The sequence below is a fragment of the Plecotus auritus genome, assembly GCF_963455305.1.
Source record: "Plecotus auritus genome assembly, chromosome: 6".
NCBI lineage: Eukaryota > Metazoa > Chordata > Mammalia > Chiroptera > Vespertilionidae > Plecotus > Plecotus auritus.
The window spans coordinates 117,856,003-117,883,102 of NC_137773.1; the positions used below are offsets into that span (position 1 = coordinate 117,856,003).

At 51.1% G+C, this 27,100-nt stretch overlaps 1 protein-coding gene across 1 annotated transcript in view; it reads left to right on the forward strand.

The window, feature by feature from the left end:
- The window catches only part of RYBP (RING1 and YY1 binding protein), an 89,600-nt gene extending 77,841 nt beyond the window's left edge, over positions 1 to 11,759 (forward strand). Inside the window, exons 3-5 of the mRNA XM_080675336.1 lie at positions 10,427 to 10,603; positions 10,695 to 10,793; positions 11,202 to 11,759. Of these exons, the coding sequence (XP_080531462.1) occupies positions 10,427 to 10,603; positions 10,695 to 10,793; positions 11,202 to 11,454 (529 nt within the window). The 3' untranslated portion in view covers positions 11,455 to 11,759. The remainder of the gene's footprint in view (positions 1 to 10,426; positions 10,604 to 10,694; positions 10,794 to 11,201) is intronic.
- The last annotated feature ends 15,341 nt before the right edge of the window (positions 11,760 to 27,100 follow it).

Genomic DNA, 27,100 nt, shown 5'->3' on the forward strand with positions numbered 1-27,100 from the left:
ATTTGTCCAATGTTCTCAAGGTTATCAGTCCTTTAAAATGACTGCAAAGGCCCAGCCGGCGTGGCTCAGTGGTTGAGCATCGACCTATGAACCAGGAGATCATAGTTCAATTCCTGGTCAGGGCATATGCCCAGGTTGCGGACTCAATCCCCAGTAGGGGACATGCAGGAGGCAGGCGATCAATGATTCTTTCTCATTATTGATATTACTATCTCTCCCTCCCCCTTCCTCTCTGAAACCAATAAGAAAGTAATAAATAAATAAATAAAATGACTGAAAAGAAAGCACTTACCTGGAAACTCCCTGGGAATTTACTTATAAACCAAATTATGTACCATATTTCCTCATATGTTATTTATTCTCCATTGGGATCACATTGGTGATTCTTAGTAATACTGAACTATAACACCACAACATGTGAAATATGAAAAAGGTACAGAAAACTTTAAGGTATTAAAATCTTTTATTTAAAAGAAGCATTCAGCCAGCATGGTGTAGCTGAAAGGATATCAGACTAATAGTCTAGAAATTCTGATTCTCTTTGCTCTGGTTGTTAACCCTCTCTTTTTTAACTAATCTTTTAGAATTGCTGAGGCTAAAGTGGGGCATTAGTCATTTAACAAAAAATACAGGTGGAGGGGAAAGACCCCAAAAAATAGCCTGCTTACTTTAAATCTGTCCTATGCATTTCTAGATTTTTAAAAAGTCTTGTATCACCTTTAAAGGTCTCATAATTAGTGTGTGTGTGATTTACTTTTTAAATTTAAATCATTTTTTACTTTTCAATTGCAGATGACATACAATATTATATTAATTTACGGTATACACTCTAGTGGTTGACCTTACATAATTTGCTAAGTGGTCCTTCGATAAATCTCAGATCCATTCAACATAAGGTCTTGTGGTTGTTAATGCTGGAGTTAGAACTCTTCTGGGTTTCACTCGCAGCATTTCTCCTCCCCATCTCTCCGTTATCTTTGATATTTTCCAAAATTGAATGAATTGGGAGCTGGGTAAAATGGACAGAAAACAAGTAGTTCCTGTAGGCCTCTTCAGTATTAGCCATCAAAGCCTGGAGCATTCTGTTCAGTGGAAGGTATTGTTGGGATAGACAAACCCTCCATGTTTAACACTTACATTGCCTTAGAGAGAAATTCAGGCTTTACCCACTTAAATGCAGGCTTTACCCAATTTAAAAGTGGATTGTAGTCTACAAATGTATTTGCAGTTTGGTTGTTTACAACTTGGAATGCATTATTGTATGCAGACTAGTTCAAAGATCAGATTTATTAACCTCATTGTGGTTTAACAAGATACTTTTGCAAAGAAAAATTTTGTTTCCTTTATAAAGCATTTTTACACATTTGGCCTACCCAGTTTCCTAAGGTTGAATTTACTGTAACCCCTATTTTATTTTTAGAACTAGAGGCCCAGTGCATGAAATTTGTGCACTTGGGGGGGGTCCCCTCATCCCAGCCTGCCCCCTCTCACAGACTGGGAGCCCTTAGGGGATGTCCTACTGATGGCTTAGGCCCGTTAGGGGAGCGGGCCTAAGCCACAGTCTGGCCTCCTTCTGCGGGAGGTGACCGGGCTGATCAGGGGAAGGCTCCAGCCCCATCACCCCACTGCTGCTGACACTGCCGGCTGCTGCAGCCGCCAAGGTGTTTTCATCAACACGGACTCCAGTCCCTTCACCACGAAAAAATGACAACTTTCTTTAGGCATTTTCAAGATGTGTCTTTCATAGGATATGACATTTCTTTCTTTCTTTTTTTTAACCTCACCTGAGGATATTTTTCCATTGATTTTTAGCATGGAAGAGAGAGGGAAAGACAGACAGAAACATCAATGTGAGAGGAACACTTCGATTGGTTGCCTCCTTCTTGAGCCCTGACCTGGACCCTGGCCAGGGAGGAGCCTGCAACCTAGGTACATGCCCTTGATCAGAATCGGACCTGAACCCTGCGGTCCGCTGAGCCAAACCAGCTAGGGCAGGATATGACATTTCTTAGCCCCTCCAGGAGCGGACCTTAGTTTTTTCCTCCAGGATTGAGGTGCAAAAACCCTAGATCACCTTCTTGAATTCTTATTACCCAAGTTACCAAGAACACTGTGTGTGACGTACCGGGAGCTTAGCCAATGAGCGGTCAGAAAAGGTGTTTTCCTCTGCAGCTAATGCGCAGAGCCCCCCCTGCATTGTGTTTGCTAGGGTGGGGGCGTGCTGCCTGCCCAGACGCCCTCCCTCCCTCTGCAGCGGGGACGCAGGACGCCGCCATCTTTGTGGTGGAGTGACAGTTAATTTGCATATTAGATTAGATGTTTTAGTGGGTGTTACTAAATAACGGCCATGCACAGAATACTTTGCTTCCCCCCCCCCCCCCCCCCAGCTAGTACTTATGTTTTGGGATATCAGTAATGCAAAAATTCATCCCTGTCCCAGCCGCCCAATGCACATGTTTAGGATGATCTGTTGAGTATAGGGATAGGAAAATGGGTCACGTGGAGAGGCTCCTTGTGCTTACAGTACCACGGGGTGATGTCATGAAGAATCATGGGCTCCTGGTAGAGTGAGCTAAGTGGAAAGGCATTCACAGAGTCGTTAAACTCTTGAAGTTGTTCATTCCTCAGCAAACAGATGGCCAGGGCAAGGGAGGGGTTGGGAGCATTGTAGAGGCGCGATGTCCAGAGAACTCCAGGGCAGTGTTTGTTGTTGATCTTCACCCAAGGATATTTTCCTGCTGATTCTTAGAGAGAGTGGGAGGGAGGGAGACAGACAGAGACACAGTGATGTGAGACACATCGATTGATTGCCTCTTGCACGTAACCCAATGATCAGGGCCAGTGATTGAGCCTGCAACTGAGGTACATGATGTTGACCGGAATTGAACCCACGACCCTTCAGTCCACGGGATGATGCTCTATCCACTGAGCCAAACCAGCCAGAGCAACTTGAACACCGTTTGTAACCTGCTCCTTTTTTTTTTTTTTTTTTTTTAATACATTTCATCGATTTCTTTACAGAGAGAAAGGGAAAGGGATAGAAAGCCAGAAACATCAATGAGAGAGAAACATCGATCAGTTGTCTCCTGCTCAACTCCCACTGGGGATGTGCCCGCAACCAAGGTACATGCCCTTGACCAGGATCGAACCTGGGACCTTTCAGTCCACAGGCCGATGCTCTATCCAACGAACCAAACCGGTTAGGGCCCCCCTCCTTGATGGGTGAATTGTCTGATTTTAGCGCCTTTGTTATATTTTAAATGAAAAAGGCACAAATGATCAATTAGGAAGAGCTGAACATGAGAAAAAGCCAGGATTTGTTGGAGATGCCTATTGCTCTTGGTTGCCTGAACCACAGGACTTGTATGCCTGTTGCTTGTTGTGGTCACTGAGGTATGGAGAATCACAGTGAGAGACGAGTGGCAAGATCTCAGGTTCCCCGAGTGCTCAAAAGAAAAAGGAAAAGGTATATGGTAGACCTGTCTCTTTAAAAGGTAGGGTTTGCCTATGTTCCCCAGTGGCACAGGTACACATATCAAAACAACCCTGAAAGGTATCTTGTTTTGTGATCTCATTCATATATGCTTGAACTCTGAAATTTTGCCTTTTCAAATTGATGTCTTGAGACATCTAGATGTCTCTAGATAAAGATTTACTTTACTTTTTATGGAATAGATTTTTCTGAAATATTAGCTATTTAAATGCAAATAGATTTTTCCTGATGATGACTGGTATATTGCAATTTCACAACAGATTTTCACTTGTAAACTATTGAAATAAAAATAGATCTTATAAAATAATTTTAAGAAGACACATTTTCCCACAGTTGACGTACAATATTATATTAGTTTCAGGTGTACAACACAGTAATTAGACATTTCTATAACTTATAAAGTGATCCACCCCAGTAAGTCTAGTATTCACCTGACACCATACATAGTTAATACAGTATTATTGACTACTAGTAGCCCGGTGCATGAAATTCATGCACTTTAAAAGGGAATTAATTAGAGGAAATACTTTAATATTGCTACTTGCTCTTTCTCTATAATAGAAATGTCAGAGATGAAAGAAAATTAGTGAAATGTATATGAAAATCTCCCTTCTGTCAGAGTCTGGGGCACACTGCTGGACCCAGAGTCAAGTGTCCCCCCGCCCCCCACACACACGCGTGCCTCGAAATCGCGTGAGACCCAGACCCAGCCAGCCCCACCGCCATCAAGCCCCGCAGGGCAAAGGGCACAGCCTCAGTTCCCCTGGCCCTGCGCTGGGTGGGGGGTGCAGCCTCAGGTCCTCCAGCCCCGACGCAAGGGTGTGACAATCATTTGCATATTAGCTCTTCATTATATAGGACTAGAGGCCCGGTGCACGAAATTCGTGTATGGGAGAGGGGGGTGTCTCTCAGCCCAGCCTGCACCCTCTCTAATCTGGGACCCCTCGAGGGATGTCCCGACTGCCCGTTTAGGCCCGATCCAGGATCGGGCCTAAACGGGCAGTCAGACATCTCTCTCACAATCCAGGACTGCTGGCTCCCAACTGCTCGCCTGCCTACCTTCCTGATTGCCCCTAACTGCTTCTGCCTGCCAGCCTGATCACCCCCTAACCACTCCTCTGCCAGCCTGATTGATGCCTAACTGTTCCCCTGCCAGCCTGTTTTCCCCTAACTGCCCTCCCCTGCAGGCCTGGTCACCCCTAACTGCTCTCTCCTGCAGGACTGGTCCCCCCCAACTGCTCTCCCCTGCAGGCCTGGTCCTCCCAACTGCCCTCCCCTGCTGGCCTGATCGCCCACAACTGCCCTCCCTTGCAGGCCTGGTCCCTCCCAACTGCCCTCCCTTGCTGGCCATCTTGTGGCAGCCATCTTGTGTCCACATGGGGGCAGGATCTTTGACCACATGGGGGCAGCCATCTTGTGTGTTGGAGTGATGGTCAATCTGCATATTACTCTTTTATTAGATAGGATAGAGGCCTGGTGCACGGGTGGGGGCCAGCTGGTTTGCCCTGAAGGGTGTCCCGGATCAGGGTGGGGGTTCCCTTGGGGTGTAGGGTGGCCTGGGCGAGGGGTCTGTGGTGGTTTGCAGGCTGACCACGCCCCCTGGCAACCCAAGTGGAGGCCCTGGTATCTGGGGTTTATTTATCTTCTACAATTGAAACTTTGTAGCCTGGAGCAGAGCCAAGCCTTCTGCTCGCTCCGTGGTGGCAGTCATTTCTCTTGGGATTCATGTATCTTCTATAATTGAAACTTTGTAGCCTTAAGCGGAGGCCTGGGCGGGCCAGGGTGTGGGGAAAGCTTGGCTTCCTCCATCACCAGGGGCAACCCTAGCCTCCTGCTCTTTCCAGCTCCTTGGCTGCCGCCATTTCTGTTTGGGTTTATGTATCTTCTGTCATTGAAACTTTGTAGCCTTGAGTGGAGGCCTAGGCTGGCAAGGGCAGGCGGAAAGCTTGGCTTCCTCCATTGCCGGGGAAACCCAAGCCTCCCTCATCTTGGTTGGGTTTATTTGCATATTCGCTCCTGATTGGCTGGTGGGCGTGGCTTGTGGGCGGAGCGGAGTGATGGTTAATTTGCATATTACTCTTTTATTATACAGGACATTCCCTGTGCTGTACTTTACATCCCCCGTGACTATTCTGTAACTTCTTACTTCCTTCACCTTTTTCACCCATCCTCCCAACCCCCCTTCTATCTGGCAACTGTCAAGATGTTTTCTGTATCTGTAAGTCTGTTTCTGTTCTGCTTGTCTGCTTATTTTGTTAAAAATGTATAGTTTTGAAGAAGAAGATACAAAAAACTCATTCGGTGCCAAACTTCTTCATCCAGGAAACCAGACCCCCTGTTTATAGCATTTCTGGTCAAATAGGGCTTTTTATTTGTTTGGTGTTGGTGGTGGTTGATTAGCTTTTATTGGAGGCTTAGGCACCAAAAGCTATAAGCCATGTGCTGTCATCTAATGTTTTCCACTATATTGTGGCAGCTGTTAATTGCTTATTTAAGGTTTGTTAGTTGGGAAACTTGGGTCATTGTGGAGACCCACATTGGAGCATTGACTTTCCTACAGCACGTTCAAAGTTCTGCCCATCAAACGAGCTGTTGGCAGTTTGTTGTGTGACTCGGGGAAGACTTCATTGAGCAGCTAATCTGTGGGAAGGACTCTGTCAGGGTCAGCAGTGTTCACTATCTGATCGGGGTTCATTCCTTACAGACAGGGGGAGACATTCTTGCCAGCTTCTCCTCCCCCTTTTCCCTTCTCTGAAGGACACCCCAGTGGTGTCTTCTTGTCAGAGTAAAGCTGGTGAGACGAGTGAGGACACTGGGACTCTCTGGAGGTGTCTAAACCATAGCCTGGGGTTGACCTGGGCTTTTCATCCCTAGTACCTTCTGCTGGAGCACCCCCTCCCCCAACACACACACCTAAAAACAAGTCTGGGCTCTTCCAAAGTAGAGAGACTCATTTGCAGTTCCTTCATAAGAGGAACCCATGGAAATTCCAGATGGATTTGGGTTAAAAATCCCAGCTCAGCCACTTAACTAACTAACCCTTAGCTACGTTTCTTAATCTTTCTGTCTTCATTGTAAAAGGGAAGTAGTCTTCCTCCTCTAGAGGCTGTTGTGCTACATCCAGCTGCGTGGTGGGCCTGTCTGGGCTGCCTGTGGACCACTCCGCCTCTCTGACTTCAGGCACAGCTTGTAATGCCTGACTTGGAAGCTAGCTGGCTTTGGGCTGCGCAGGAGTGAAGTGTGTGTAGCTCTGTTCCTGGGGGCTGGCAATTTTCATTCTGTCGCACGTAGTCAGAGCACATTAGCCTAGACACAGAGGGGCACATGGCAAGAGCTGCCGGAGCATTGGGGTACGTACCACCTTCATTGCAAGAGCAAGGGGTCTCCTCCCCTTCCCCTTCCAAGGGGCTGTGCTGCTTTTTGAGCCAGGATACACACACAAACACACGCACACACACATACACACACACACGTATGCCTAAGCGACTGGATGCCCAGCTGGTAGCTATGAACACACACTGACCACCAGGGACAGCTGCTCAACACAGGAGCTGCCAAGCGACAGCAGCTTTGCAGAGTGTTTTCTTGCACTCCGGAACCCCTCAGGGGATGTCAGACTGCCAGTTTCGGCCGATCCCCACAGGCCAGGCTGAAGGACCCCCCACCTGACAGGGACCCTGCTCATTCCGCAGACACCCTTCAAGCCCCAGCACCGCCCCAGGTGAGGCCAACTGGGGAGGGACTGTGGGAGGTTGGCTCCAGGGCATATCAAGCCCGTCTCATCCAGCCCTGCCTCGCCTGGCCACCTTCTAATTAATTTCCTTTCAATGTGCACTAATCTGTGCACGAGGCCTCTTACTAGACCTCTTACCGACCGTCCGGTAGGTATGATGCACACTGACCACCAGGGGGCAGATGCTCAACGCAGGAGCTGCTAAGCTGCAGTGACTTGGCAGTGGTGGTTATTGGGTAACGCACCCAGAACCAGAGAGGAGGGAGCAGGATTCCTCACAGGGCTGTGCGATTCCACCTTTGGCCATGGGTTATGTTGTTGATGGGGCACCGTCAGCCCCAAATCTGGTTTACTGCTGAGCTGCGGTGACCGCAGATGCTCCTCAAGCTGCGGCGCTGCCCCACGTGCGGCCAGCCCGGGAGGGACCGTGGGAGGTTGGCTCCAGGGTGTGTCCGGCCCGTCTTGCCCAGTCCTGCCCCACCGTCCACCTTCTAATTTCCTTTCAATGTGCACCGGGCCTCTAGTTTCTTGGTAACAGGCAGATCCCAGATAGCCTTGGCTCCTACTCACTTGTGAAATTTTGTTTGGCTGAGCATTAGAGGAGAGGGGCACTGGACTATTCTACCATTCTAGTCATTTTCTTAGGAGCATGGGAGAGCATGTGCACGGCTGGCACCCCTGTGAAGGGGTGTAGCTCATCTCACCTGTTGCACATGTAAGTTTGTACTACTGATCCTGGATTATGGAGCTGGGCTGAAGAATCTTGGGGGTGTGTTTGACGACATGTTAGAGGATTGCCCGTGGCAGAGACATGGCGACAGGCAGCTCCCTGGTGTCCAGGATGCCCATAGCTGAGTGGAGTGCCTGAGTAGGGGATGGCCCATTCTGGATAAGCTTGTCGGGCAGCTGAGAGCGTCCGTAAAGCACACCACGCTCAGGCCATTGAGGCCGTGTGTGAGATGCAGAACTCCCTTCTCTCTGCTCATCACCAGCTCTCTTGCTGCTGCTCTGCGTGCTGCCCACCAGACCAGCGCTATGTCTAGTGCCCATGGTTTCTGAATCTCCTCTCTGCCTTTTCATTTCCATGTTCCACTACAGCCCCTTACCTAGTATCCCTCTCCTGTCTCAGAGGAAAAGTGTCCCCACTTATTCCCCAGGACTTCTTGAGTGTGTTCTTTTACTCCTCTGTCCCCTGAATTAACTCCTAACTCGATGGCCGTCTGTCTTTCTCATTCTTTCAGTGCACAACACAGTGTGTCTCCTTTCCTATAGAAATCTCCAACCTGCTCACCCTTCTAGTAGGTTCTCAAAGAAGGCTCTGAATTACCCCCTGGTGGTAATTACCCCCTGGGTGCCCTGGCCTGTGCAGCCTGCTCCCATGGGGCCTGCTCCAAAAGTCGGCAGTGACTTCCTGCACCACCAGAGTTTGGGCCCTCTCCTCAGTCCTCATTCTGCTTTGTTTTTCTCTGCAATGTTTGTTTATTCGTTATTTACCCAGTAGGTAATTTTACTAACAAAGATGATTAGGATGCAGTTTTGCCACTGAGGAGTATATAGTTGATTGGCAATTACAGTGCCCCGTGGTAGTGATATCAGATGGGGCAGGCGTCCTGGAGTGGCCAGGCGCCTGGTGACTCTGTTGAAGATACTCCTGGACTGGTGTCCAGATGTCCTCTTGTTCTTGTGTGAGATTTCCCTGGAGTACAGCACATGTACTGGCGTAATGGAAATTCTCCTCAAGGTGTAGCTCTTCTGAGTTTTAATGGATTGTTCACAGTGTTAACACTGGCTGAGTCTGGTTAGTGTGGATGACATGCAGACGGAAATGGTTGGTGATCCCTGTGGACAGCGAGCTATTATGTTCCCAGCTAGCATCTGTGAAATGCATGACCTTCTTCATGAGGGTGCCCGTATCACACTTCTGCTTGAAGGAGGAGAGGCTCCAAATGGCTGCTGCTGCTGCTGCTGCCGCCGCCGCCGCCGCCGCCGCCGCCGCCGCCTGCCGGCGGGCGTGGCTTAGGGTAAGCCCCTCCCTCCCTTTCTAGGGGTACTCCCACCTATGTTTGAAGCCCTTGCCCAGTGACAAGTACGGCCCTTTGCGATCCAGTCTGAGGTGTACTTGACTGGCTTCCATGGGGCGGCAGCCGACCAAAGCCTGTGCTGCCAGAGCCCCAGGAAACTGGCTCTGAGCGTGCTCTTTGTTGGCATGTTTCTAGTGAAGGCACATGCCACTGAGTGCTGACCGCTTGGAGCAGACCGTGCCTAGCGCGGGGCAGCCATGGATCCAGCAAACTCGTTTTGTTTTGTTTTGTTTTTCTTATGTTTGCTTTTCTCTTGTCCAGTCCTCCATCCTGGGGAGCAAAGAGGGAGCTGTAGGTCTGAGGGCATAGTTAATGGTGGCAACTAGTCGTTTCACCTCAAGAGTGGATCCATTTTCTGTTTGTTCCCTGCCTTGTGCTCGGAGAGTTTATTATGCTGTACATGTCCATCTGGTGGACTGTCTCTGAAGATGAGTACTGTACAGGCTTCCTTTCCGTCTGCCTTCCACGTGGGCCTGCATGGTCGTGCAGAGTGAGAAGGGTTGGCACCACTTACAATTGGTAAACAATCATGCTGAGAGCCAGTGTCAACTGCAGGTTGGTGAGGACATGATGGTTGCTCTCACAATGGATGTGTCATCATCTAAGGGTTTTTATAGTGACTTTCTGTCTTCACCCCCTTTATTGCTCTGTGTTGTCTGTTGTCCGTGCCAGTCACAGAGCTGCAGGGAGCAGACCACGTCGGGATCATTGAGGGGAAATGTCACACTTGTGATTTTATCCCCTTCTCAAGGGGTTACCAGTGTCCGGGTGAACCCTCTGCGGGGGGGGGGGGGGCATTTGTGTGATCCTGACAGCTCAAAAGAAGTAGCTCTCAGCACTCCCAGAGCCAACACAGTACCCTCATGGCTGAGATGCACTTCGCTGCTCATGTAAGCACCTGTACGTGCCCTTAAAGGTAGATGTGCAAGAAGTGAGTTTGAAAGAGAAGGTTTATGGACTCCTCCGTGCTACAGGGAAGTAGTAATGTAGAAATAGCACCATCTAATTGAGTTCTGAGATGACAGACACTAGTAATAAAATACGTGAGAAATTAGAAGACCAAAAAAAGACTGGTATTTATAAAGCAAGTAATGGTGTGTCTTTCCTTGAATGTTTTAGAAAACCTCGAATCAATTCTCAGCTGGTGGCACAGCAGGTGGCACAGCAGTATGCCACCCCACCACCCCCGAAGAAGGAGAAGAAGGAGAAAGTTGAAAAGCAAGACAAAGAGAAACCTGAGAAAGATAAGGAAATTAGTCCCAGTGTTACCAAGAAAAATAGCAACAAGAAAACAAAGTAAGTTCCTGGGTAACTCGGCATGATATGTTATTTTGCAGGTGAATCAAAGATACCTTTTAAACGTCTCTTGGTCCCCCCACCCCTTTAGACCAAAGTCCGATGTCCTGAAAGATCCTCCTAGTGAAGCAAACAGTATACAGTCTGCAAATGCTACAACCAAGACCAGCGAGTCAAATCACACCTCAAGGTACCGAAACTAGAATGCAAAACTCAAGTGCTGCTCTAGGGTACTGAGTCCTACTCAAGAACCAGATGGTTTTGTGCCTCTGGGTTTATAGGCTGAGGGGTAGGGTGGAGAACTAGGTCTGAGACTGTCAGCTGCATGCGTACGTGCATGTGTGTGTGTGTGCCCGTGCGTGTACGTGCTGCTTTATACCACTGTGGCCAAACAGGAGACAGATACATTGATGATAATTTTGGAGTGGTCCAAAGCTTTGCCAACGGGCAGTGGTTTCTGTTACTGCTGAGGTTAAGCTGCAGGTTTTGTGGTCAGCTGTGGCATGTGGTGGGTGTCATGAAATCTTTGTGTTGATGTCTGCCAGAACTGCTTCTAATCCGTAGCTTATGTAACTGTTCCCCGTGCTGGTGCTTTTAGGCCCCGACTGAAAAATGTGGACAGGAGCACCGCACAACAGCTGGCAGTGACTGTGGGCAACGTCACCGTCATTATCACAGACTTTAAGGAAAAGACTCGCTCCTCCTCCACGTCCTCCTCCACAGTGACCTCCAGTGCAGGGTCCGAACAGCAGCACCAGAGCAGCTCGGGGTCGGAGAGCACAGACAAGGGCTCTTCCCGCTCCTCCACTCCCAAGGGCGACCTGTCCGCAGTGAACGACGAGTCTTTCTGAAATTGCACATGGAATTGTGAAAACTATGAATCAGGGTCTGAAATTCAAATCTCCACCTGCCCATGCTGCTTGCACCTGGAGAACCTTCTGTGGACATCGACCTATTAGTGATGCTGCCAGGATCATTTCTGCTTGCCATGGGCATTTGGCCACCAAGGAATTTCGCACCCTGACAATTACTCTTGACACTTTTATGTATTCCATTGTTTTATATGATTTTCCTAACAATCATTTATAATTGGATGTGCTCCTGAATCTACTTTTTATAAAAAAAAATCTGCTGTGCACAATTTTCCATGTACATTACAATTGGTTTTTGTTTTTGTTTTGTTGGGGGGTGGCCTGGGAGGGGGAGGGAACTTTTATTTATTGTGTTCACAAGCTCCATCCTCACAGCATATCCTTCTAAGTTTATTTCTTTCTTCCAGTTATACTATGTACTATCAGTTTTGATATAACTATATATAAATATAAAATTATATATAAAGGGTTATTTGAAACCAATCCATGGCAACGCTGGTGCTTGATACACTGTGAAGTGAGTACAACCTTGAACAGTTACAGACCCGGGACAGTCCCTTCTACGGAAGCGCTGACATTGCATTAAAATCGGTCTTACACGAGCTGTGTTCCGGCCCACGGGCAGCTTGGCTCTCTGTCTAAAGAGTACTGGATGATAGGAAAACATAGATTTTTAAACAATGTGATCTCCCATTTCAGGACTGCTCCAGATAGCCTGCACTAGTAGCGGAATAGCTGACACCCAGGTGCTGGTTGAGAGGCTCTGTCCATCAGCAGTACCCAGCGAGCTCCCATGCCGAGTGTCGCACGGATTGCGGTAGTGTTCACAGTGCTGTTCTTACATGGCGCTCGCTCGTGAAAACACGGTATTCTATCCGCGATTCCACCACTTCCCAGGCCTCTGTTCGGGGCTGAGGTCAGTCTATAAATTGTCGCTTAGTTTTAGGATTAAAACTGACTAAACTGCATTTTTGGTCCATACAAGAAGCAAATTCCTGACTCCACTCCGCACAGGGCCCTGCCCTGGTGGTTTTGTCATTGAAATTGGTTTGCCTCCTGCCCTCCTTTCCCTCATGTGTTCCTTTATTCAGTGGTGGGAATTGTTTTTCTTCCTTAAAACTCCACTCCTTTCTTGTCCTGAGGAGCTGCAGGCACTCACCTCCCTGCTGGGAAGAGCACTTGTGGGAGCCTGCGGCTCCTTCCTGGGCCTGAGGATAGCTTGAGTAAACTCAGTTGTAAAGTTTCTTTTCACCCATTTTTACTATGGGGGGGAAGGGGGGGAGACGAAAACAAAGACCACTAAGGTTTCCACCCGCCAGCGTTTTACATTGTTGTGTTTTGTCATTTGATTAGGGTCTCTCTTCTGTGTAACTCCCACCACGTGTGTCCAGAGTCCCAGACTTCAGTCAAGTCGGGGACTTGATGCCACCTTCTTTTATTTGGTCATAACTTGAGGGTGCCTGGGAGGGCAGCTGGTTGTAAGGAAGCCCCCCGTGTGGGTGTGAGAAACCTGGTATGCTTAAGAATAGAAGTCACTTCTGTCTGGAGGCCACAGTGCAAAGGAAACATGAACAGCTTGATTTGAGTAGCCGACAGGAAAGGCTCCTTTCCCATTGACGTTAGGACTCTCCCGTCACTCCTGCGCATGAGCTCAGTCTGTTCTCCAAGCACAGGGTCCAACGCAGTGCCGTGGTGTCTATGGTCCTACTCGCAAAGGCTCGGACATGTCCCCTCTTCACAATGATGCTTGCATCTGGGATGCAAGCTGTGCTTACCTTTTTAGATACATTTTTCAAGTATTTATTAATGAACCAAAGGAAATCAAATGCTTTCTGTAAGTATCAGAATATATAATACATAGTGATTTGACTATGAATTTTAAATCCACAATTTAATATTCGTGGGATATTGCAAAGACATTCCTTCTAAAGTTTTAATATTCCTTTTATTAAGGGTCTCAGGGAGGGTAAATTAGTCAGCCATATTTATTTTCCAGAGATTTAAGGAATTGCTAAGTTTGAAAATTACCTTTTTAATAAGAAAAATTAGATGTCACCAAACTCGTGGGTTGCACTGCTTTCCAAACCATAAAGTGTTGGTGTGCATTTCAGAAACACTGTGTAACTTTTCAAAATTAGTCTCCTGTAAAGTGATTGGACTCCTAGATTAGTGGGGAAAGCTGATGAACCAGCTACTCGGCTGCTAATTAATGATTGCCAGTGTCTTGGTGTTTTGGCTTTGCCTCATGATGAACAGAGAACAGGAGGTGACGGATGGAAGGGTGCTTTAGGACAGGTGGGATGACGTGGCCATTTTGGTGGAACTGCAAGTGACAGTGGAGCCTTCTGGGCCCGTGTCCTGGGCCGGCCCCTGGACCTGCAGGCTGCTGAGGCCCGAAGTGGAGGGCACTTGAGGCTCCATGTCTGACATTGAGATTCCTCAGACATGTGCTCTGGAGACGGAATTCGTGGAACTTCCTGCATTTGCAGTTTGCCCTATAGGGTGGGCAGTGTGTACAAACACTAGTGTAGATTAGAAAGGTATATATTAAAGGGTCAGAAATACCTGGTATTCGGTAGCACAGTAAGCAGGTCATAAAGCCAAAACAAAAAGCACAGTGTTACCCTTGCAAGTCTCCATTGGTTTTAACCACCCGATCTTCAGCGTGAGCACACAGCTTACCTGACATGCTCTGTTTGAGCAGTTGAAAGGTGAAGTATTTTGACACCCACAGAACATTTCAATCAAAGCCCTTCTGTTTCAGTCTGGGATATTTGAAAACAATGGCAGAAGCTTCTGGGAGTTGTGTTCCGCAAAGACGTCTCACCTGCCTTATCAAGACCATTCTCAGCCTACTTTTCTAAGCTACCATATCGTAAATTATTGAAAATTTATTAATTGCTGAATATATAATAACCTTTGCTTGTATGTAACCGAAAATGGTTTAAGAGCCAACATTTAGAGTATGACAATGGAGCTGAACAGTTTTTAATGCGCAAGCAGTTCTGTTCTTGTGTATGACTTGTAACCTTAATTTACTGTGTAAAGATGGTTACATTATTTCCTTAGCTTTGTTTGTTGGAGACCAATAGAGAATGCTTGTTAAATATGTCAAACATAATCTTGTGAATTTTTGTTACTGTATTATACGAGCTATATTTTTCATTTTCCCAGGAAGACAGCTTGTCTCGCTTCGGAGGTTTCTGCTCTGTCTGTCTTTATAGCTGAGTCTTAGGTCTGATTTTTCTTCATGCGCAAGTGTCAGTTGGTGGTTTTGTGAACTGGTCAGAAATTCACAGGTCTTAAATGTTTGGGGGAATTTATATTGGACACTGCTCTTCGTCTAGCAAATAAAGATGTTAATATATTCCTGTTGCTGGCATGTGCACGACTGTGTTATTAGAAGCCACTTTATCATTTTCCTGCTTTAAATAGAAATGTCTATTTATGAATTCTGCTTGTAGTTTTTTCACAAATAAAATAGTAAAATTTACATTGAAATCTTAGTTTTGTGTGGGAAATGATTCCTTTTCGAACTTAAGTTTGTTAACTGGTAGAGTATACCCATTGGGAGCAGGAAGCAAAGGGCGTGTGTGGGGAGCTGGCATGGCCCGTGGCTCGGGGCGTGGCACGTGGCTGCAGGAAGTGCTTGGGCAAGGGATGGCAGAGTTTTGGAAGGAAATGAGCGATGTGTCACGCACATCCTTTGGAACGGGCGCAGTGAGCTGAAGGAGGCAGTGGGGAAGGCGCCACAGTGGTTAGTTCAGTGATGCTGAAAGCCTCAGAAGACAGCCTGGTTCTGGTCCTGCAGTTAAGTAAATGATCGGCTGAAGCAGAAGACAGTGTCAGACCTGGCGCCCCACAGACAGAGCTGGCTCCCTGCCTGGGAGGCCCCGGCAGCTGCCTCCAGAGCCCCAGGGCATCCCCGGGGACTGCCCCATCAGCGCGTGCACCAGCACTGAAGGGAAGGGACTAGAAATGGCTCAGGACTCTCATTTGAAAATAGGTTTGTCCTGGTAACAGAAAGTTGGCACGTTCCTTTGTCCTTGTCCTAATTTCCTGGGGTCAAACCCAAGTCTAGCCCCTCAGAAATCTGGAACGTTTCAGGGGGGGCTCATGGTGTCTGGTGTCTCCCAGGGGCGTTGTGGGTGCAGGCTTTCTGTGCTACCTGAGGAGTCCTGAGGGTCGGTCCTTGCTGGGCACTGGCTTCACCATTTGGGAGGATGGGAGCTGTCCCCACACTAGACAGCGTGCAGCAGGGTGGTTCCCGACAGGGAAAGTGCAAGGAGGGAGGCGAGGCTCACCCCAGGGTATCACTCCCGTTTAGATACCCTGTAGGAATGCCCTGGCTGAGTGGGGCTCCATGGTGGTAAAAAGCTCTTGCTGGGTTAATCTTGGTCAAGGGTAGCAAGATGTTTTAAGCTGGAATGCGCCCAAGCTTATTATGCTCTGCTCTCAGCATCTTCCTGGGCAGCGAAGAGGAGATGGGAGCAGTTGGGGGCCCTTGGTCCTTGACTCCAGCAGTTCTGAGGGGCTATGCTGAAACCTTGGGACCATGGCAAGGAAAAGGTTAGAGCCGCCCTGTGTTGGGATTAAAAACAAGCGTCTGCTCAGACTCCTGTTTGCTGAGTATCTAAAGGAGCCAGTCCAGTCCGGCTGCCGTCATGGCGTTTGTCAGGAAGGGCTGTTAAGCACAATCACGTGAGCCCCTGCAAGCTCTGATTTTCATTAGAAAGTTCGTAGGGCACATCTGGGAAGATGGGATGGGGCTCAGAGCCTGGACTGAAAGGAGACATCCAGATGTGCGGGGTAAAGCCACCTGTGCTGGCAGGAGCCCTGGGCCGGGCGGGCTCGCTGTGAGGCAGGCAGGGTGCAGAGGGGGACACTGGGCAGGCCACTCCCAAGGCAGGTGCAGGTGCTCTTGATGCCACCCCGGCTGCCCTCCTGGGCTGTGCCAGGCATCACCAATCAATCACAGCACTCCGGGTCAGCGGATTCACTGCACATCTCCCTCCACCTGCTCTGGTGCCACGACCCCATGTTCCTGTGAGTCACAATTCGTGTCATCCCTGCCCTGGACACACCCACCCAAAGCACCTGGGACCTGGCACGGCTGTGTTTACTCAGCTCTTCCCTGGAGGGAGCTGGCGAGCGGCTTGGAGGGTCAGGAAGAAGAGAACTCGGTATCCAACACCCAACTCTACCGAAGGCTCGGCACTTCTTCAAAAGTGGACCGGACCAAGCGGCCGGTGCAGCTCTAAATGCCAGACCCATGGCCTGCCAGCCATGCAGGCCCGACGGGACCTGCCCCAGCTGCCACGCTGGTTCTGTCAGCCCCAGGGGCTCTCGTTATGGCACAAGGCCCGAGGGATTCCTGGAAACCACATGTTCCTGTGGCGTCAGCCACACCCGCTTGCCTGGGTGCGGGACGCAGCCCCCTGGCTCGCTCACTGTCTCGTCTTAGAAACACCTCCCGTGCCCTTCCCTGTGCCGGGGGCCCTGTGCCGTGCCCAGTGCTTGCTTGTAATATGCTGTGTTTTTAATGGGAAGCGGCGATTTTTTCTGAACACTTTTTCTAATGTTTCACTGGTGTCAACACCAGGCATGAACAAAAGGGCTTATTTTGTTTTGAGATTGTTTTATCCTGTTTTCAAAGGTCAAATGTCATTTATTTATTTACGTATTTGTTTTCTCAGAGGGAGGGGCAATCGGTCACATGAAATAAAGCCCCTGGTACTGTTGACAGCTGCCCCGTGTGTGTCTGTCTGCAAATAATGTTTACAATGAACACGGCTTTTCTTCACTGAAAGTGTGTTATGGTGCTTGCTGACCTGGTGTGAGTAAAGGAGAGTGAGTGGAGCCCAGGGAGAGGAGAGGTCTGCAGAGAGTCTGGCACCATGCACAGTAGGCACATAGTGAGTGTGAGTGCTGGGTCACATGTACGCACTTGTGTACACACACAGGAGCGGCATATCAATTAAATGGGAGTTTTAAAAATTTATTTTTCAATTACAGTTGACATACGATGTTCTATTAGATTGAGGTGTACAGCAGTGGTGCACATTAATACCCCTTACAACGTGGTCACCCCAAGAAGTCTCAGGGCACACAATGGGGTTTGTTAATTCAGGCGTGAATGGCGCGAGCTGCTAGCGCAGAGAAGTTTGGGCTGCATACCCACTAGACAGCCACAGTGCCCTCGGGTGGCACTGGGTGAGCATTGTTGCTCAGCCGGAGCCCCCGCCACCAGCAGCCTCCCAAGGAGGAGCTCCGTGCGTGGGCAAGGCAGACATGCATTGCACTCTCTGCCTCTCACGTCAAGGGGACTGGCACCCATGTGGGGAAGTGGACTGTGGCTGGGATGGTAGCGCCTGCCAGGGTGGAGAATCGGTGCCGGCGAGGCATCCCGAGCGGCTGGGCCCTCTGACGAATGGCACTTGCAGAGTCATCCCGACAGGTGGATAGGCAGCAAGCAAACAGGCAACCATCACCTGTCCACCCTGTGGCAGACCTCCCCATGAGGTGGCAGAAGGTGAGGACCACTTTGGTGGGCATCTGGCCAGGTTCCCCGCTTCTCAGTAGAAGCTGACAAATTCAAGTGGGAACTTTTGCCCAAACGCGGGCCTGGAGACATGTGAGTGGGGGTGGGCCCTGCGGCAGCTCCGCTGCATCCTGACTCCACCATTTGTACCCGCTCTGCGAGGCGTGGGTCCTGTTGAAAGGGCCTCAGCGGTGCGTGAGCACGGCAGCACTGAGTGCAGCTGCGGAGGCCTGTGACGTGGTCAGAGGAGACTCCAGCGTCTGTCAGTGAGGTCTGCGCCCACTTCATGCATTGTCTAGGGCTGTTTTCCCACATCCTGATGACAGACTGTGGCCCTCAGAGCTGGGTTTGTTACCTGGCACCGTAAATAAAAAGTATCTCTGGCCCCGGAAGTGCGCTGCACAGGAGGGAGAGGGCACCCTCCCGGCCTCGGGCGGTGCAGGGTGCAGGAGGGAGGGCCTGCCTGCTCCACCTGCGGGACACACTGGAGAGGGCAGGGCCGCCCAGCTGGAGGAGTCGGAAGCTGAATGCCCTCAGCCGCAGCCTGGCTCTCGTGCCAAGAGGCTGAATGGGGAGCTTGTTCAAAACCGCGTCCCTTGGAAGCCACTCAGCCCTCCGCCACGTAAGCGTGGCAGCCACCGCTAACATACACAGCTAACATACACGCCCACCTGGCGTTGCAGTCACGCCAGCATGTCAAAGGCTCAGGGCGCTCTGCACGTTCTTTAATGTTTTTAAAACTCATTTGGCCCACCTTCTCCCAATGAATGTAACAGGAAAGGCCTCGTGGTGTCTTGTGGTAAAGACACTGGGACAAATTGTGTCTCGGCCCCGGCCTGCCCTGTGGTGGTGAGGAGTGAGCGGCCCTGGCTCCGGCCCTGCACGCCCCACACACCTGCCAGCCAGCCCCACGGAGACATCTGAGCTGTGCCAGCTCTGCCAGGGCTGCTCCTCACCCTCAGGTGCCCGTTCAGTTACAGGGCAGGACCATCGGAGCTAAAACAACACGCCACCAAGCAGGAAGGCCTGCTTCTAACTGCGAACAGGAGAGTGTCCCCGGCATGTCTGTCCACAGTGCAGCGTGTCCAGCCCGGCCTCTGCGATCCGGCATCTGTGGGCGCCAGAGTTACAGGCGCTTCCCGGACACCAAGGCCTTTCTCCTGACAGCAGGGGCAGCTGCAGCCCTGGGGTGGCGACACTTCAGCGCCTTCAAGATACCCTCCCCCACCCGCCCAGTCCCAGCCGTCCCAGCCGCCCAGCGGAGGGGAGGGGCTGGGAGCCCTGGGCCTGGGAGCCGCGGAGGCAGCTAAACACAGGACTACCTGGCAGCCTGGCAGTGCGGGAGGAACAACCCCACGTAGGTTTTAGAAATAAAGCACAGACCTCAGCTACACTCCTGCCTGGCAGGTGCTGCAGCTGCAGAGTGGGTTCCCTGTTGCTTTCCTGCCCACCCATGGAGCCTAACTTGAAGAGGGCTGGATGTGATTGAAGTAGGGGCGGGTCACGGCCCTGCGGGTGCATCACTGTGCCCAGCCCTCGCACACTCCCACCCCCGACTGCCTCAGAAACTCGGGAACCACTGTGGAAAGGGAAGCTGGCCCTTCCGCCCTCTGTGGTTTGTCCCCCATAAAGCTGACTCCCCCTCAGGAAGTCCGCATTGACTGATGTTAAAATGGCATCATTTCAAGGCAGTGACCTTGCTGATACCCTGGTCCCTTCCCTTGGCTCCGCCCCGTACTGAAGACCCCACCTTCATCGGGCCCCAGGCTCGCCCATTCCAGCCCCGTCCTGCTGGGAGCTGCGTCCCAAGGGCAGCAGGCCTTGGGGGGAAGGCGGGGGGCCTTGGGGGGGGGGGCAGGAGGGGCAGCCTCCCACTGCTCTTTGAAAGGCTTAGCGATCCACTCCTGGAAGATGGGAGGAGGGCAGCATCCGTTGCTGTGCCTGATTCCTCATGCTTGCATCTTAGAACTCGACCTTGAGGGTTGACACTCTATCAGTCATCTTGGACTATGAGGTGACCTTAAGATGGAAGCTACATCCTGGGGGGAGGGGGTAATAGAAATTGGATCACAAGGCTGAGAAGTCCCCCAATCTGCCATCTTCAAGCTGGAGACCTAGGAGAAACCGTGGGTTATTCAGTCTGAGTTTGCAGGAGACTCTGGGGCCAATGATAGAAACCCCAGTCTGAGTCCATAATCTCAAGAACCAGAAACGCTGGTGTCTGAGGGCGGAGATGATGGTGTCCCAGCTCAGGCAGGGACGGGGAATGCATCCTTTCTCCACCTTCCTGTGCTATTGGGCCTCCGGGGGCTGAGGGCAGATCTTCCCGAGTCGGTCACTGATTCCACTGATATCTCTTCCAGACACACGCGCACAGACACACCCAGAAATAATTTAACCTGCTGTCTTGAGTGTCCCTTAGCCCAGGCAAGTTGACATGTAGAATTGACCATCACACACTGATACTTGGGGTTTTTCTGTTATATGCAGATGCTAAAAAAATTCCTAGTGAAAATGGTGCTTCAGCAAAACATGCTACATTTCTCATGCAGGGTCCTGTGCCTGGGTTTGAGTGGCAGGGCCGTGGGCAATGCCAGGTCTGAAGCCGGTAGATTTAGGGTAAGATCCAATTCTCACTTGCCAGCTGGAGGGCCTTGAGTTTTCCTGTACAATGAATGCCTCCCAATACACTGTTGTGTTTAGTTCAACACACTTGTCTTGATGATCTCCTTTGTGCTGACACTGGTGACCTGCAGCTAGGGGAGGCGTCCTCGAGCGGAGGGAGGGCTCTGACATGCCGTGTCAGGTCTTAGCTCTCCAACTTAGCTTCTGCTGCTGGGGATTTTTGAAGAAAGACTGAAGTTAGACCTTAAATCAGAGGTGATTCAGAGGTGCGGTGAAGTCCTTGAAATTATTTACTAAAAATGTGTGTCTTTTACTGCAATTATGCATTTCTACAGAGGGCAGTGTTTAGAGGTTTTATTGGATTCTAGAATGGTTCCATGATCCCAAATTGAAGTACCACTACAGGCTAAGAAGGATCCAGATGATTTTGGTATGGCTCTCTCTTCTCCTTCTAAATGATGTCCTCCATGAAAAGGAAGAATCTATATTATTCAGAGAATGTGATGCCTGTATGAGTTAATGGGGACCTGTTGAGGCAGCTTCAGACGGAAGAAATCCTCACCTTAGTCAGCTCAAGCTATATTTTGCTGCTATAACAAATGCCCTTAAAGCTCCAAAGCTGAGAACAACAAAGGTTGATTGTCACCCACCCTGCAAATCTCTCACAGCTCCATCTCATGTCGTCTTTGCTCTGGAAACCAGCCGATGGAGCAGCCTCTCTCGGATGTCATAGTCAGTGTTCAGGCAGAAGGGACAGTGACCCATGCTCGGGCTGTCAAGCCTATGAGAGGTCACTCATGTGTCTGCTTATTGAGTTTTAGAGAGAGTGGAAGAGAGAGGGACAGAGAGAAACAGCGATGTGAGAGAAACACATCGATTGGTTGCCTCTTGTACGACCCCTGACCAGGGCCTGGGCCGGGGAGGAGCCTGCAACCAAGGTATGTGCCCTTGACCATTATTGAACCTGGGACCCTTCAGTCCACAGGCCGATGCTCTATTCACTGAGCCACACTGGCCAGGGCCCTGTTTCTCCATTCTCGCTGCATTGTTGGAGTTGGAAGAAAAGTGAAGCCAGTGGTTGCAGGTGGCATTAGGAAGGGCCATGTGGGGTGAGCAGCTCCACGGTCCCAGCCACCATTTTGCTTCTCGTCAGGCTTCTCTAAAGCGAAGACTGAGAACGGTCACTAGAGTTGGGTGGCTTGTGGTCTGAGCTTCGGGGCGGGAAGAGATGTACTTTTAGTCACACCTTGTTTCTGCTCTGGCAGAGCTTCCTGTGAATCTGGTCCCTCTTTGTAGTTCTTGACGGTGACTCTGATGACCCGAAGGACTCATGGTGTCTGTCTAACAACGTCCATGGTTAGCCTGGCTCTCCATGCCCCATCCTGGCATTAAAGCAGGATGCTTGACACGTGGCGGTGCTCCAGACACACCATATTCAAAACACCTGAGTCTAAAGAATCCCCTAGATCAGCCTTGGGCAAACTACGGCCACGGGCCGGATCCGGCTATTCTATCCGGTTCTCTTGCTCTCCCCTCCGCTCCTTTACTTTGAATTTATATTAGTTCACACAAACACTCCATCCATGCTTTTGTTCCGGCCCTCCGGTCCAGTTTAAGAACCCATGGTGGCCCTCGAGTCAAAAAGTTTGCCCACCCCTGCCCTAGATCAACAAGGAATGCTAAATGTTATGATCGAATTATTTCCCAGAATTCATAGGTGGAAGCCCTAACTCTATTACATATATTGTATGATTCTATTGCTATGTAATGTCCAGAACTGGCAAATCTATAGAGACAGAGCAGAGTAGTGGTGGCCTAGGACTGGGGAGAGGGTTGGAGAAAAATGGGGAACAACTGATACAGGGTGTGTTGGGGAGTGATGAAAATGTTCTGAAGGTTATTTCGGCAGTGCTTACACAGCTCTATAAATATGCTAAAAGACCGTGACTTGTACACTTCACATGGTGGGCTTGTGTGGTATGAACTATAGATAATATGTAAATCAATCTGTGTTAAGAAAACGTGGATATCTGGCGTTGCAGGTCTACGCAAGCCTTTGGTGGCTGAGGAAGTAGTTGGGCTGAGTTGCAAATCAGCATAATGCACTGCAGGTTTGGAGACAGTCGGTCCTGGACAATGGGTCCGGTAGACCTGAGGGGCTCTTGGATGAATCGCAGCGTCTCTCAGTTACAGAGTCTGTGGAACACGATCAATAGAGAGGACATTATGTTCAAGGCAGCACTCTGTTCATAGACTCCAGGAGACGCTGGCTGCCACCAGGGAGAATGCCTGCAGGGACAGGCCAGGCAGGACTCCTTTGGCTGCAGGAGACGGACAAAGAAAGCAGTTGGGGTGAAGGGAGTGAACTGGCTGTGTCACTGGGAAATCCAGCTCAGGCAGCTGGGTCAGGGGCTTCCCGACGTCACCTCCTCCTTCCCTTGTTCACTCGGTGGAGTGGTGAGAGTCAAGACTCTGGTGTCTGGATTTCACTCTTGCTCGTCATGGGACCTTTTGCAAGTTCCATAACCTTTCTGTGCCTTGGCTTCCGGGCCTTGTGGCTGGTGATGGTGGCAAGAGGAGAGTTGTGGGGATTCGCTGAGGTAATGTATGCAGTGTGCTTAGAATAGTGCTTGGAACAGTAACACTATATAATATTTAACTGTTTTCTTCATCATCATAATCATCATTATCTCTGTTGTTAGCCAGCAGGAGCCAGAAACATTCTATCCGGCAAGAAAGCTGGTCCTGGAAGCTGGGGCGTAATCCTGACAGCAGAGAATTGAATCTGTTTTCTAAGAGGAGGACTGTCTATGCTGTCAGTCCTAGGGAGCCTGGGCATGTGCCGTTCCTGACCCAAACAGGGCTGGGACCCAATGCTCGGCCCACCCAAAGCCCAGAACAGGGACCATGCTGACAGCCTGTGAACACGTGTAGACACGTGGGGTGAGGAGGGGCCAGAGGACGCAGGCAGAAACCAGCATTGCCCCATCTTCAAGGACACTTGGCAGCAGAGAAGTGGATTCTGGGAAGGCTGTGATGGCGAAGGGCTTGGCCTGCTCTGTGCTTGTCATTCAGCGACCACAGGAAGAGTGAGGCCTCGCGCTCCCCGGAGGCGGAGGAAGGCTACATGGCATGTATCACCCACCAGCGACGCACCATTTACCTTCCCACAGTCGGGAGCAAGAAGACCTGAGAGTGCCCGGGATTCTCACTGTGGCCCAGAACTGGAGACCCCCTTACTTTTGCAACCAGACCAACAGGTTGAAAAGGATAGTGGTCTTCAGTCTAAGTGGAAAAACAAGAAAACCTACATTCTAGATGGTTTGGGAGGCTCGGCGAGGCCTCTGGTTCACCCAGCTCCCTCGGGCCCCTGGAGAGGCGGTTCTGGGCTGTGGGGGCCGTGGGGGCTAGGGGCACCGGGGGGGGGGGAGAGCGGGCCATGGGGGCCGTGGGCACTGGGGGGGCCGTGTAGGCCGGGGGCACCAGGGGGGGGCTGTGGGGCCGGGGGCACCGTGGGGGCCGGGGTCTGCTTGGCCAGTGAGCCCGCACTCCCCGGCGTGGAGGTCCAGGGCTCCTCTTGGAGAACTGAAACAGACGCTTCCAACAAAGGGGTCTCAGAGGTTGGTTTGTAGGAACCTTTCTGTGTCACATGAAATTTCTCAACTAAATGGAGCCAGAAAAGTAGGTTCCACTTTAATCATTAGCAGGTACTTGGAAACGGCAGTCCCAACAGGCTTTACGGAGGGTGAGTGCTGCCTGCTGGGTGTTCGTGAGCCGTCCCGTCTGAACATCCCATCTCTCTCCACTCTGGTGGGGTTCTCGGGTCCCCGACACCCAGCTGTGAGGGGCAGCACCCAGCTTTGGGGCGGCTCCATCCCGCCCTCATGTAGTCAGCGGCAACCTTCGGTCCGTCTGCCCCTTTGGTCCGTCTGCCCTGCTTTCCACAGAGCCTGCCCGGCCGCACGCGGGAAATGCTTGGAATGTGAATGCCTTTGGACGCTGCGTGGCCGGCCAAGCTGCCCGCCACCAGGAAGCACCAGCCTGGGCGGCTTAAGAGAAATTCATGGTGTCCAGTTCTGGGACCAGAAGTCCAAGGTTAAGGTTTCTTCTGCAGCTGAGGGAGCAGCTCACAGGGCTGGCTCTACTGGCTCGTAGGAGGCCATTTTCCCTGTGTCTCTTTAAAAAAAAAAAAATCCTCACCAAGGATATGCTGTTTTACTGATTTATAGAGCGAGGGAGGGAGAGAAAGCAATATCAATATGAGAGAGAAACAGCAATCAATTGTCTTCCCTCTTCACCTCCACCAACCAGGGATGGAACCTGCAACCTCAGTTGTGGCCTGACCGGGACTCAAACCCGCAACCTTTGTGGTGCCCAGGACCAGGCTCCGCCAGACGGAGCCACTGCCAGGGCCCCGGTGTCTCTGCACGCCAGCGTCCCTCTCGGTCCAAGTTCCCCCTTCCCATAAGAATAAGGCATACTGGCTCGGGCCACCTAGTGCCTCGTCTGCATCCACCTTCTACAAGGACTCTCCTCGGAAGGTTACATTCTGGGGTGCTAAGCATTAAGGCTCCAACATACACTTTTTGAGGGAACACGTCAACCTGCAACCTGCTGTGTTTCCTTCCACTCCTGAGGCCACCCTGGCGCCTCCCACTAGCACTTCCCCGGCCTCTGCTGCTCTTGGACTGTGGCTCTGCCCTCATTTAAGTTCATTTCTCACTCATGTGTTCAATCCATCAAACATAAAAGTGCCTCCATCGCAAGGTTGCTGAGAAAATGAGATAGGTATGTTCATGTTAGCTTAATGTCTGCCACATAGTCAGTGTTCAACCACATTTATTCATCTCTTCATTTCCAATGTTTAAGTGCCAGGAGCCGGGCTGGGCAGAGCCAGGCCCACGTGTTTGCCACAGCGGGCGGTGCGCACCACCTGTGGGAAAGGCTGGGCCGGAGCTGACTCAGTGGGGCGAGAGGAAGAGAGGCAAGAAGCACGAGATGGGCCTGTGGCCCACGGGAAGGCACTGGGCTCCCACTGGTGTAGCAGAGGGCACAGGAGCAGATGACACCGAGGGGTCAGGTTGGAGTGGACGGGGAGCCCTGGGAAGCTACAGCCGGTGATGTTGAACTTGAGGCAGAGGAGTCCAGACTCGATCAAGCACGAAGACTGAGTGGCAATCATCTATCTGCTCATTGCATGGGTGCCTGAGCAGTTGTGCACGCACACACCTGCAGGCGCCCAGGACCGCAGGGCACAAGGCAGAGCGCCTGTGCGAGGGGCACTCTGTGGGGAGATGGACCACACCCCGGGCACGCAGGTGAGTATCTGCCGAGGGAGGAAACGGGGCCAGATGAGGCGAAGGGAGTGGCTGCAGGTGCCTCGGGGGAGCAGACAGGAAGGCTCTCTGAAGGTGGCATTTGAGCGGAAGCTGCATGGGGATCATGAGCTAGATCAGAGCGTGCAAAGGCCCCCAGGAAGCAGAGTGAGGCTCAGAAGCTGGCCTGGCAGACGAAGGGCGTCCCCCTGCTGGGCCAGGAGAAGCCGCTCACGAAGGCCTGACGCAGGAGCGTGACGCTGAAAACCGGGGTAGAACGCTGGGGCCTCTGTCCACATGGCCCCCTTTTTGCTTAACTTGGTTTCAATTGATTTTGCCACCAAGTGTCTTGATTAAGACGTTGAGGAAGAAAAACTTGTCTTGGATCTTATTAAGATCCATGAGGCACAGAAAGTTTTGGCTGCGTGGGGCCCAGGGCTGAGCACAGCCAGCAGCCCGCCTGCTCCCCAGGGAGAATAGGCCAGGGCCCAGCCGCTCTGCACAGCCCCAAGGGGAGGTTTGCGTGACCTTCACTGGAAGTCACTGTTTGGAAACCCCGGAGCCGAGTGCGTGCCACCCTTTTACAGATGGGGAAACTGAGTCTGGGGAGATGCCTAAGAGCCACACATCTGGGAAGAGGCCGCCCTGGTGGTGGATGTGCAGCCCTCACTCCAAGGCCGTGCTGGGAAGAAGGCTGCCTCCCCGAGGCCTGGGCTGCCAGTCTGCTGGGCGTCTGAGTAGGAGCACGCCCGCCCTTCCCAGGACTCACAGGCTGGGGCTGGAGGCAGGGGCCAAGGCCTTTCGAGCTTCTTTCTGGGGCTCCACACAAGTCCAAGGTGACTTCCCCAACCCAGCATCCCTTGGGGCTGGCAGTGCCCAGGACCATGAGGCAGAGGGACCTGGGGCACAAGCTTGATCGTCAGGTCTGACTGAGTTCAGGTCCTGAGTCTGCCTCTCGTGCGAGGTGGGATGTGGGCACACCCCTGGAAATCTCTGAGCCTCATTTCCTCATCTCAGGAAGGATGAGTGCAGCCCCACAGGAGCCTGAGAGAACCAAGTGCAACTCTGCACACACGCGTGCACCACAGGGCCTGGCTGCACACACATGTATAACAGTGCCTGGCTGCACACAAGCGTGTAACAG